At 37.9% G+C, this 13,450-nt stretch overlaps 2 protein-coding genes across 2 annotated transcripts in view; one reads left to right on the top strand and one right to left on the bottom strand.

Annotated features, from left to right (window-relative positions):
• Positions 1-13,450, top strand: part of LOC128987078 (CD151 antigen-like) — a 56,097-nt gene that overhangs the window by 13,260 nt on the left and 29,387 nt on the right. Inside the window, exons 2-3 of the mRNA XM_054407770.1 lie at positions 1,560-1,769; positions 11,884-12,066. Coding sequence (XP_054263745.1) covers positions 1,560-1,769; positions 11,884-12,066 — 393 coding nt within the window. The remainder of the gene's footprint in view (positions 1-1,559; positions 1,770-11,883; positions 12,067-13,450) is intronic.
• LOC128987077 (kynurenine/alpha-aminoadipate aminotransferase, mitochondrial-like) overlaps positions 1-13,450 on the bottom strand; it is a 59,383-nt gene that overhangs the window by 39,972 nt on the left and 5,961 nt on the right. The window lies entirely within an intron of this gene.

Genomic DNA, 13,450 nt, shown 5'->3' with positions numbered 1-13,450 from the left:
ACGTCATACAATCCAGGTCTTCTTTCAGTTGATTGGTTTTTGTGAGTCTACGTGATTTGCACACGTGTCGATACTTCCAGAAGTTTATTGGCATATTCTCTGTCTCTGTCACAGGAAAACGGATGTGTAGCTTGCACTTACTTTTGGGAATAAGCCCAGACTGTCTGATCATTGGAAAAATATAGTAAACAGGAACTGAATGACAGCTACAGATATTGAGTATTGAAAATAGGATATAATGGGTTGAACTACAAAGTTCAGGAAGCTTGAGAAATATGAATTGAAATATGTTTCAGGGTTTCAGAACTGGTAAATTAAAGAAATAAAATTTTTAATTGAAATTGAGTTAGTAGTTACACAATCAAGAATGTCTCTCCATTCGCAGTTGTAACAACCGCGCACGGGAAGGGTAACTCAAAGATCGAATGCCGAGTAGAATTAAAAACTTAATTTATTATGTTAAATGAACAAAATTATTTGCAATGAAAAAACTACAATGAATGTAAATACTATCAATTGAAAATATAACCTATGCAAAAGTGATTTAGAAACGGACATGCCCACCCCCACGGACACCCGCGAGGGAGGGAAAGATAGTTCGGCGTAACCGCGGCTCATCGACTCCTCGAACCCCGACCCCCGACTCTGACTGACTACCCCAGGTTCGGAGGTCCCACACGTCACACAGAATGATGACACCTCATGTCAGCAAAACAATCAGGCCACGCATTCCATGCCACGATCCAAACAACCGAACGTGATGTAGCAATCGATGTACTCAATACTTTGTGACACTCAACAAAACCCCAAATAAATTGCAAGACAATGCTGGCTAGCGGAGTTGCGACACGATTGCCAATATTACCGGCAATATCCAATCCTGGGCTTTGGGCTGTTATCAATCATAACACTAAAAATTACGGTCATCAACTGCCTGACCGTCACACAGTAGTAGTGGCTGCAGCAACTCCATGTTCTTCATATCCTCTCAAGCTTATGGGTAATTTCATTTCCACTAGATAGCACTCCCAATCCTGAACATAAGCATCCCCAAATTCACTGAATTTATTTATCCCGCTGAACTGAAATTTTCTCTTCTGAGTCCATCTTTCCAGTGCTGGGGACCCTTGGCAATGAAATAATCTCCCACCCAAGCATTCGTCATTGTAGGGACGGCACAATGGACCTATGGGACACTGGTGGTGATTAATGATGTCCAATATAAGAGAGTGGGGGACTTTGACCAAAGTTTCGCTGGTGTGGCATTGCTCATCTAGATGGTAAACGGAATTTGTCCGTCTCGCATCCTCACTCTGGAGTAGGCAAAGGACCCTGTTCCTGTGCCTCAGACTTTTGGCTTGATATCCATGGTTTCTATTTTGAATGGTGACTTAATTAAATAAGAATAGCCCTCTTTTCCAGTAAATATGGTGGGCCCACTCTTCTCAATCAAGAAGGCCTCTCCATTCGCAGTAATACTCACTTTATGACTTATGCTCAACTCCTGGCTTCAGTAACTTTTGTATCAACTTAATGAATAACTCATGTTGTCTGTGCAGGGAGGAGGACTAGGCCTGGTGTTTTCTGGAGGGTTGCTACTAGAAGACACGGAGAGAATACTCACTTCTCGGTTGATACTCACCTCTTTGACTGAGCCTCTGTTCTACTACATCGCTCTCTCTCTCATGATGCTTGGTCTTATACTCACTGCTCTGTCTGTTCTTGGATGTTGGGCAGCACATCTTGATAACTACTGCGTCCTTTCTTTTGTAAGTTATAATTTTTGTTTTCTTATATGTAAGATTAGAAATCAAATATGTTGAATCCAAAAGAGCCAATCCCAACAAAGGTGTGTCATTGCCACAAATTTTCTTCAGGTCAACTCTAATACTTACACATTGTGGCTCTTGGGTGTTTCTAGTGCATATTGTTGAGGATTCTTTATTAGTGAAGTATTGTTTTACTGTCTAAACTATGTTAAGGAGGATGAGTTTTGGTGGTCAAGAAATTCAGGAAGCGCTGGATACTCTTACTACATGATTAGAATTTAGACAGGTAGCAGATGAATTTGACAAAACTTGTATGGAAGATGCACAGGATAACGAGGTCATGAACCCCGTGTACACGAGGCTAGTACTAGCAGCTAGTTGATTAGCGCTAGTAAATTCGCTCCGTGTAAACGGTCTACTAGCGTAAACAATTACTAGCATTTTAAGGCTAGCATTTTACTCGCTGCTAGTCGTTTTGAATATGTTTGATATTACTAGCGCTAATAAGTGGAGGGGGTGGTCACGTGACCACTAGCGCTAGCAAATTAGCGAGATACTAGCGGGGCATTTGCACTTCTGCTAGTGCTAATCGCCACTCGCCATACGCCAGTGATAGTGCATCAGTTGTTGTTTGTCTGACAAGTAGAAGTGTTTGTTACTTAAAGTACTTAAACTTAAAGTACTCTGTAGGGTCTTCCAATGCCAGTTCTCTTAAAAGAGTATTGGACGCACCAAGAAGTATTCGCCTTCTAATCCACCTTCAAACCCACACGGATCGTCTCTTTGGATTAAATTCATGTTCACACAACTCTTGTACACCAATTCTTAAAATTTGTTTAAAAACATTTCGATTTAAGGGAACAGAAGACATTTTGTGCTAAACTGAAATAGCTATTGCGACCAATGAACACTTCACTTCTACACGACTAGGGCTAATAATAAGCGCTAATAACTAGCCACGTGTAGATGGGAATTTTCGTGCTAGTGTGGTAGCGAATATTAGCTGCTAGTAAACTAGCTACGTGTACACGGGGCTTTATGGGGAGGAGCTTTAACTTTGACTTTGGTGTGTACCTGGCCGAGTGTGTGGTCGCTGGCTGTCGTAGGATTGGGAGCTACTACATAGTTGTGGTCTGACACCTCGGATGGTGAGTGGAACTCACAAGGATAGAAACACGACGTAAGAGTAAAAAGAGTTTATTGTTCAACACTTTAAAACTTACGACTCACAATTTAAAATACAATTGAATAAAAACACTTTTAAAAAGAAACACTTATTAATTTTGACTACTAACTTTGACACAAACTAACGCGGAATGCTAAACGGCCTGGTGCTGGCAGTCAGCAGTGACTGATACTCAGTGCCTCAATTCCTAAGTTTTTATCTGGTTTGGTTAATGGAACAATTACAAAGATGACACATAGCCTAGAAGTTTCTGGTAGATTCGTGATGTTTCGTTATTGATAACTATTGGTAACTACTGTGACAACAATGATGTAACCTAGTTCTGTTCAAAAAGTGTTAACTTGATTGCAAAACAAACTCATCTATTAATGGTGTTTAAATGGCTTACTCATGGTCTACTAACGAAATTTCTTTTTAGTTGTTGAACAATAATATATATTTATATGTATATTTGAATATTAATAATTATAAGCTACTATACAACACTTCCCCCCTTATGATAGAATGGAGCATCATTCTTTATGGTGCGTCATTCTTAGTTCTAGATTGTCTCTTTCTGGAAAGCTTAACTCTATCTTCCAATGGCATTGAATCTAATTCTTCACCAACATCAAGTTCCTCTGGTTTACTAACTTTAAACATTACAGGTAAGTATCTTTGATGTGCTTTTCGACAACTTTTATGAATTCCTAAACAATAAATTAAATACATTTCTACAAGGACAACAAGACATACTCCACTAATTGTCCAATAATGTGTTTCAAAAGTTACATAGTTGTCTGGTTCATATTGTTTCAAAAATTATTCTAGTGTTCTGAGCCTAATGCTTGCTGAGTTTAGATCATTGAGAGATGTTGGTACAAATTTTATGAGAGATGTGATATTTTTCAATTTCTTAGCTAGAATCTCATATGTTTCGTTACTAATTTTGACGATTTCATTAGATATACGTGTGTTGTTCTGAGGTATCCTAATTACGCTACTTATATTATAGTCTATCCTACTCTTAGATACTACTCTACTGTAAATTCTAAATGATGATCCAAACATTTGACATCGTGGTGGTAGTGTGAGGAGCTCAGTTCCTTGTACCCACTCGGTACCTTCGTGCTCTAGCAGTCCATCTCGTCCTGGACAGGTGATGGTCAGGAGTTCTTCCCTCGGTAGCACAAAGATCCATTGGTTGGTGTCGGTCACTTCAGTCCAAATTGAAGTTGGGATGTATGCCAATCTTACGTCACACGTGTCCCTGGGTGGCTCCACGTTCCTGTAGTAGGCTAACTCACAGGTCTCCTGTCCGGCTACCACGTTGTTGACAAGATTTGGTCCCAAACACACTTTGATTGACTCGCCTTTGTTATTGAGTTTTTGTTGACACTGACACTGGCAAAACTTCGTACATGGTGAAAACTCTTTTGCTTTGTTTTAGTGGCACATTTAAAAAGAATCTAAGTATGTGTCCATTCACTAACCATGCTTGAACTCGAATTAGTGTGTAATACTCATCGATACTGTCTTCAGTAACAACAAGAGGCAAGGTGGAACCTTTCTTTAAAAATCTAGTGATATCTCTTAAATACTTCATTAAATCGTCTGGGGCTAACAACAGTGTACTTAAACTACCATGTCTCATAGAGGTAACGCCTACGTTCAAACTATCAACAAAATTATCAAGATCTTTACAAACTAAATCTACAATTTGAAGCGCTCCTAACACCTTAAAATGACAATCCATTGTTCGCTAATTGTTTCAATTTTCTTACTGAATAACTCCTGTAACTGTTCTAAGTAATTTTGAGTTTTAATAATGGTTTCCTGATTATCCCTAAAGTCCCTAAATGTGTGAGTTATGTCCGATACAGTATTTTTTACAACTGTTAATTGATCTTTTTCAAGTTGATACACTCTATGTTGATTACTATCTATGGTACTAATTTTCTCATTAAGGTACTCAGCATCGTCATTGTCCATTGTTCCAAACAAAGTTTTTAAGCCGGTTCCAATTACATTAAATATTCCTCTTCTTCTTCTTTTTGACGTCGGAGTTGGTTGTGCACCGATGATCTCATGGAGTCTCTTAACTTTTAATTCTGTGTTCTTCAGTGTGTTCCGAGTCTGCTGGAATTGGTGATGGGACCACGCTGATCCGATGGTCTTCAGTTCATGCTGTAGCTTCTGTGCTTCGTTCCAAATGCTCGATACTTCTTTCATTTTGTTCTTTAGTTCCTGGAGGTTATAATCTACGGCGATTGTCCATGACTCAGTCGCTAATAAGAAACTAAATCTTTTTGAGAAATATAGCCCTGGGTTATTGCCGAGTTTTTCGATGTTGTATTTCTTTTGATCGCCTTCTTCTGTTTGCATTAGTATGATTCCAATTACCTGCAAGGATACAGTTGTCTTACTTTTTAGTTTCTTTCTCTAAATGGTTTTAACCTATTTTTATGTACAACATATTCGTATCTACCTTTCTTAATCGTAACATTAACATAATTATTAATCCTAATTACTCTATAGGGTCCTATCCATGGCATTTGCAGTTTCCTACTCCTACCCCTCTTAGCTTGCATATCTACACCATCATAACACTAAACACTAAATCACCTACTTTAAACTCTTTCTCCCGAGCATTCCTATCGTAATACTTTTTGCTCGATTCCTTTCTTTCTTCAATAGCTTCTCTTGTCTCTCTGTATGCTATTTGTAGCCATCTCTTCACCTCGTTTACAAAGTCCTCTTCTGATAGATCTTGTTGAAGTTCTTCACAAATCCAATCTGTAGGAAGGCGCATCTCACGTCCATGAAGGAGGTAGTATGGCGAGTATCTAGTTGTGCCATGAGGTGTGCTTCTATACACCATCATTGCGTAGGGTAACCAATCATCCCAGTTTCTCTGGTCCTTATCGACAAAACACCTTAGATATGACATCAGTGTTTGGTGACTTCTCTCTACTATTCCATTGCTTCCATTGCTATTCCATTGTAGCTCGAACTACAACTTCCATGCAGTCTGGCATGTCATTCGTTAGGAGGAGGAAGTGCACTGGCCCCAGTACAGATCCTAGTGGAACCCCTCTTAATACACCAGTTGTTGGAGATTGGATTTTGTATTTTATGTTATTTCGGGTGTGATTTATTTCTACCAGTTGCTTTCTTCCTTTGAGATAGCACTTAAACCATTCTGCTTCTTTACCTTCTACTCCTAGGGCTCTTAGTTTTTTTAGTAGCTGGACCTTCAGCATCTCGTGATGTGATAAAGTTGTTAAAGGATATTTTACTATTGAGAAATCTCTGGTGTACTCTGGAGGGAGGGTGTGTTCTGGTTTTCAATGTCTATGAAATGGATGCCACATGCTAATGGGAGATCATTATCTTGCTTGTGTTGTGTAGTGAGTAGTGGGGTTTCTTCTGGTGGGAAGGAGAAGATTTTTATCCTTTCAATGTTAGCGTGGTCTTCCTCAATGATTTTAGATGTTAGGCCGTTATTTATGTCAACTGCTGTGCGTCTTATATGCTTACAGCTCGGGGATCTTGTTTCGCATATTTCATAATCATCTTTGTCACTAACAATGGGCTTAGTCTGGTTGCTCTTGCTTGTTTCAGGGATCTGAAGTATTTTTTTGTTTATTGTTTTCAATTTATTAGTCCGGCTGTCTCCCTCTGGTTTCGGTTCAGATGTCAGTTTTTTAGTCAGGGTTTGGCTGTCTCCCTCTGGTTTCGGTTCAGATGTCAGTTTTTTAGTCAGGGTTTGGCTGTCTCCCTCTGGTTTCGGTTCAGATGTCAGTTTTTTAGTCAGGGTTTGGCTGTCTCCCTCTAGTTTTGATTCAGGTATCAGTTTTTTTAGTCAGGGTTTGGCTGTCTCCCTCTAGTTTTGATTCAGGTATCAGTTTTTTTAGTCAGGGTTTGGCTGTCTCCCTCTAGTTTTGATTCAGGTATCAGTTTTTTAGTCAGGGTTTGGCTGTCACCCTCTGGTTTTGATTCAGGTATCAGTTTTTTAGTCAGGGTATGGCTGTCTCCCTCTAGTTTATTTTTAAGATTCATTTTTTTGGTCATGTTTGTCTAGGTTAGGTTGTCTGTTTTTGCATCAGTGTCAGAATACAGTTTTTAGGCTTTAAGTTTGGTTCTACAGCCATGTCAGTGTCTCCAGATGGTTCTTGTATTTATTATTGTTGTCTGAAACGTTCCATCTGAAGTGACACGCTAAAGTGATTTTTAGATTCCCTAGTTTTTAGACCCTTTCTCCTAAATGAATTGGGTCCGGATTGGGGCCAGGCAGGATCGTTTACTAGTGGTGTTGGGATATTCTTTGTGTCTGCCTCGTTGGAACATTTTTTGGAGCTTGGTGTGTTTTGTATCTTATTTCGTTCTTGTAAGTAGTTGACAGCACGTTTCAGACTGTCTTGTCTTTCCTTTACAAGTGATAGTGCCATCATGAGAGCTGGTATGGTCTGGGGTGGTTCAGTGGATTGGGTCTGTGTTTCCCCAATTTTGTATGTCTTTTTCATATTATTGGTGTATTCTCTATGTAATTTTGATTCACTTTGAAGTCTTGATACATTCTTTTCAATATTATCTATTTTACTTAGATAGTAAATTAATAACTTATTAATAACTTGGTTCTGTGAGTTGTCATAGTCTCCATAGATTCGCTTAGGATCATAGGTTTCTACTGATGTGCTTTTAGTTTGTGTATGAGCATGTTTTACTTCCTTGCTTTCATTTAGGGCTTGTTCTCTTTCAGCTTTCCTTAGCTTCAATTATAGTTCTTTTATAGACATGGATTCTGAGTAAGATTGCTGGGGTAGTGTTTGAGATAGGATCATAGGTTTCTACTGATGTGCTTTTAGTTTGAGTATGAGCATGTTTTACTTCCTTGCTTTCATTTAGGGCTTGTTCTCTTTCAGCATTCTTTAGCTTCAATTATAGTTCTTTTATAGACATGGATTCTGAGTAAGATTGCTGGGGTAGTGTTTGAGATAGGATCATAGGTTTCTACTGATGTGCTTTTAGTTTGAGTATGAGCATGTTTTACTTCCTTGCGTTCATTCAGGACTTGTTCTCTTTAGGTATGTTTCTATATTCTGCACTCGCTCTCTATCTCGCTCTTCAAAAATGCTTTGTAGGTCCCTTCGATTGTTTTTTTTCTTTTTCCAAAGTGTTGTCTAGTTCCATTAGTTGTTTTTGTAATTGTTCGATTCTTACCAGATATGAGTGTTCTTCAGTTTCCAGATCCTTTATGGTTGGCTGTGTGTTCCTTCTGTGTTACTTGGAGAATGTTTAGTTTAGTAGTTAGTTGGTCATTTTGCTGTTTTAGGGCCTTGTTCTCCTCCAGTAGAGCAGCACCAGCTTTAGCTGCAATAGTTAGTGCATCCTCTTCACTCAGCTGATTGTCTTCTGCCAGTCTACTCTCGAGGTCAGCCAGGAAGTTGGGACTCGAAAGAACTTGGGATAATTGTTCTGTGTCAGAGTCAATATTATCATTACTTGTGGTTTGTTGAGTAGCTTCAGATTTAAAATTTTCCTCTGCAAGTGATTTTTTAAAATTATTTGGCAAGTATTTGGATTGTTTTGGAGTTTCTGTTTCACATAGGGGTGTTGCTGTTAGTGTGATAGTAGTATTTAGCCTAAAAGTATATTCAGCTTGTGTAAGGGCTTCATTGAATTTTCTGTTTCTAACATTTTCTGTTTTTGGTATCCCAAATATAGCCTTGTGCTCATCGTAGGAACTTAGAACACTTCTATTAACTACATCGGTTGTATAGTCTCCAAAAAATTTGATGTTGTATTTTGGTGTCTTAATCAAATCAAATCAAATCATTCTTTATTTTGTAGTATCGTTAAGAATAATACAATGGCGTCAATAAAAATACAATAATATAACTTAAAACTAGTAGGCTACAAGAGTTTTTTTTGTTTTTTTTTAACAATGTCATGAAAAATTTATTTCAAGTTAATGATTCAGATCAGATTCAAGTAATTCCTTCAAGGAGTAGGCAGGTCTGTCTATCAGCCACTTAAATGTGTTTTCAGCGGTTTTCCCTTCAGTGACTTCAGTGATGGTGGTAGGCTATTGTGGACTTTGCGGCCAGTGTAGGATGGTTTTCTGGCGTACTGCGTGGTATGATGCACTGGCAGAATGAAGTCGTTTCCTCGCCTGGTGTTGTAAGCGTGAAAATTTTCACTTTTTGGCAGATCAGACTCACTCACCAGAAGGACTACTGCTTTGATGTAAAGATTTACAACAGTTAGAATACCAAGCGATCTGAAAGCTTCCATGCAGCTGCCTGAGGGTTGAAGGTTGGCAAGTATACGTATGGCTTTTTTCTGCAGCTTCAATACTCTGTTAAGGTTGCTTTTAGTATAGTCCCGCCCCAGACAACAAGACCATATTGTATATGCGACTCCATTAAAGCATGTCAGGGGTCTTGAAGTTCAGGTGTAAAAATTATATCAGTTTTGAAAAGTTTGGCTGGTTCTTTATGTCAGGAATCTTGAGGTTCAGGTGTGAAATTGTATCAGTTTTGAAAAGTTTGGCTGGTTCTTTATGTCAGGAATCTTGAGGTTCAGGTGTAATATTGTATCAGTTTTTAAAAGTTTGGCTGGTTCTTTATGTCAGGAATCTTGAGGTTCAGGTTAAAAATTGTCGATGATAAAGCTCTTATGTTTTCCTTCCAGGATTATGGATTCAATTGCTAATGGCCAGTTTGGAAAGCTTTTGATTTTTGCAAAAACCATGTCTCCTGTGGAGAAATCAGACTTTGTCTCCACTGCCAACTTCTCCATTGGTGATGAAAATAATGATACAGTTTTTTGTATCCTGGTTTGCCTGATTCCAGTAGGTAGTCAATTAGTAGCAATAGATCAGTTTTTTATTTCCTGGTTTGTTTGATTCCAGTAGTTAATTTAGTTATAAAGACTGTAATTTAGCTTTTTGTATCCTGGTTTGTCTGATTCCAGTGGTTAATTTAGTTATAAAGACTGTAATTTAGCTTTTTGTATCCTGGTTTGTCTGATTCCAGTGGTTAATTTAGTTATAAAGACTATGATTCAGTTTTTATATCCTGGCTTGTCTGATTCCAGTGGTTAATTTAGTATTAAAAACTATAATTCAGTTTTTTATATCCTGGTTTGTCTGATTCCAGTAGTTGATTTAGTTATAAAGACTATGATTCAGTTTTTATATCCTGGTTTGTCTGATTCCAGTGGTTAATTTAGTATTAAAAACTATAATTCAGTTTTTTATATCCTGGTTTGTCTGATTCCAGTGGTTAATTTAGTAATAAAAATTATTATTCAGTTTTTTATAACCTGGTTTGCCTGGTTCTGGTGGTTGTGAGTAGATAATAGGAAAAAGTTTTATCTATTTATATTTAAATCAGAGCCATATTGGTCGGCAATTGAGGTAGGTCAGCATGTGCAGCGATTGTCAGAGGTGTTGAGTTGTCTGCTGAGTTGGATGTTTTTTGCTGTTTTGGCAAGTAGGTCACCAAGTTTCAAGTGAGCTGATGAAATATTTAGATTACTTAAAGTTTTTGTGAGAAATAGTATCTTATGTTTAGCAACTCACAGTTTGAAATGTCCTATCCGGTGGTCAGAATTTAGTTTCAACTGTTTAGTTTCCGTTGAGAAAAATTAGTTTCAACTGTTTACTTGGTTTGTGCTTCAAAAATTGTTCTTGGATGTTTATTATCTTCAAGGTATTTAAATGTCTATTTGGCTTTATTAGAATAAACTTACAGTTTGGAAGTAATGTTTGGTTGCAGTTTGGTATTTTGTTGGTTTTACCAAAAAACTTCACTTTAAAAGAGGGAGCACTTTCACACTAAATGATGGGTGTCCACCATCTTGGATTCATCTTCATCATTCATTCATCAGTTGCTGGGTCACAATAGTTGCTATAGCTCATAAAAAGTCATTCCATCATTTTGACTTGGTAAAAACCATTGTGTAATCGGCAGGAATCAGTCATTTGGATCAGCGCAATCTGTAGGTGGCTCACATCAACTAAGACAAATTTTATTTAAAACCTGGCTACAACTTTAACATGGAGATGGAATGTCTAGTTGTTGTATTATTTAGTCAAAGCTATTACTATCTCCACATCTGATATTATCTTCTCCTGATAATACTCTTTAATTATCGACTTAGCCCTAATTAACACATCACCGGAACTACGCACAGTTTTTTTTTACCACGCTTTCTGTGATACTGGTACCAGGTAACCATAGCCGTCAATTATCTTACTTTACCAGAGAACGAAGCCTGTCGCAGGATCTCACCTCAGGGCTATCCGGCACGCCTACACTAAATCTGTTACACCTTTTGTCACCATCCTTACTCTCTTTTACCCTGTGACTTCCCAGTGCTGTCCAGTGACACCCGCTTGGCTGTGAGACTCTGGGGGGGGGGGGGGGGGGGATGACAAGGACTCCAAAATAACAATAACGTCTTACCTTTTATATTCCATTTATTGACCACCTTGTCCCTTGCAGCGCCACGCTCCTTCTGAGGCCCTACTTACATCTTCTGGGCAAACTCTGGCTATGTACACGTTGTTTTACCAACTGGAAACTTACCAAAATATGGCAGCACTGTTACATTAAAAATTGAGTGGCCACCATCTTGGATTTTTTGTCACTCACGTTTCACTTCTATTTAAGGAGACGTACCAACATTGTTATTTTCAGTAATCGTCTTTGCAGCAGTATTAAATGGTGTTGATTAAATGTTTTGTGGATCTAATTAAAGAGTTTTGAAAAGACAAAAAGTCATTGATAACCCAACAGTTAATGAAGCGCTTCAAAAGGAGGCACATAGGCGAGCCCTAGATGTGAGCTGGGCCTGGCGGGAACCATGGAGACCATAGGTGGTCATAATATTCATAATGTGGTCCCAGACCAACACTTAATCATAGGTTTTCTTTTGCAGTACCTGTTTTCCCTCCTTCTACTCCTGGTTGGGGAGAGTGTTGTTGGAGTGTTGGCGCTACTGTGTCCTCAGTATCTTGGTCTTACCCTGGACAGGGAGATGTTGCAAGACAACTGGCAAAGGACCTATGGAGTTCCAGGTCGAGAACAGTACACCGCGGCCATAGACCTCGTACAGACTCAGGTGGGTATATAGTCTTGCATAGATGTTTAATATAAATGAGTTCAAGCTGAGGAAGTTTGCAATTAAATCAACACGTCTTCTTCTCCTATTTGTAGTCTCTGGATCAGTGTCAATGATAGATTAGATTACTTGTTCTATCTCTTGGATTGCCAAGTTTATGTAATGTGGAAAACAACTTGCAATGTGGAAAGCATGAACAAAGACCCTTCCATTTAGTTGAAATCCTTGCATCTGGCCCCACACCAACAACACGGTGATGACGCTGGGGAAGAAAAAGAAAATGTGATCAATGAAAAACCGTGTCGATATTAAAATACCCAGTTTATTATTATTATTGAGAAAGTTCTTTTGAAGTAAAATATTTAATCGAAAAATTATATTCAAGACAGTTAAGTGCAGAGTTAGCAAATTAAAATTATTAGATTGCAAAGAATTTTCAAATGCAAGAAGCCTAGTATGGAGGAATACAAAATGTGGGACTTGTTAGCTGTTGACTGTTCCATCTTCCTTGAAGACTTGATAAGGTCCTCATGATCCATCTTCTCAATCAGCTCAAATCAAATCAAATTATCTTTATTCACTTTATACATTTTATATACATGAATAGTGTCAAAGCATACAACATTAGTTATACAACTTAATCTAAATGACTTAACCATAAATTTTACAATTATTTTAGAATGGACAGCTAATTCATTTTTTATCTATAAACTCATCTATACTATAAGGAGCCAGATTAATTAAGAATGATTTTAGCTTCTTCAAAAAATTGGGTTTGTTTTGATCTTTTTTTAGTAAGGCAGGCAAACTTTTAATGAATAAATTGCCAATATATGAAGGCTTCATTTTTTAAAGTTTCAGACGATGATGACTTTTTACAAGTAAGATTTTTCCACCTTGTATTTTATTTATGGGATAGTTCAGTGTTTTTATCTTTATAAACATGCCGAATAGTTTTAAAAATATACAAACCGTACACTGTAAAATTTTCATTTCTTTAAAGTACTTTTTCATCGACTTCTTAACCTTAAATTTTTCAATAACTCTAATGGCCTGTTTTTGCAGTTTTAAAAGCTTTTTCAAATTTTTTCGGGCTGTCCCACCATAAATTTCGATTCCGTAGCCAATAGGCCTATGACATTCTATAAGCGAGTGGTATATCAATTTTAACAAAGCTTTATCACAGAGATAAGCCATTGATCTCAAAACAAACAAGCCTGAATTAATTTTACCAACCAAATATGTAATATGTTCATTCCAATTTAGATGTTCGTAGCTGATGATTGTTTTGGTGAGTGCTGTTGACGTTCTCCTCATTTGACGTGAGAGTGTGGAATTTCCCTTCTGTAGCTGTAGGGCAGCACTAGCTTAGGAAGTCGCCGAT

The sequence above is a fragment of the Macrosteles quadrilineatus genome, unplaced genomic scaffold, assembly GCF_028750875.1.
Source record: "Macrosteles quadrilineatus isolate MER2022 unplaced genomic scaffold, UCM_ALF_1.0 Scaffold_2__2_contigs__length_208266976, whole genome shotgun sequence".
NCBI lineage: Eukaryota > Metazoa > Arthropoda > Insecta > Hemiptera > Cicadellidae > Macrosteles > Macrosteles quadrilineatus.
This window is presented reverse-complemented; position numbering and strand designations above follow the sequence as displayed.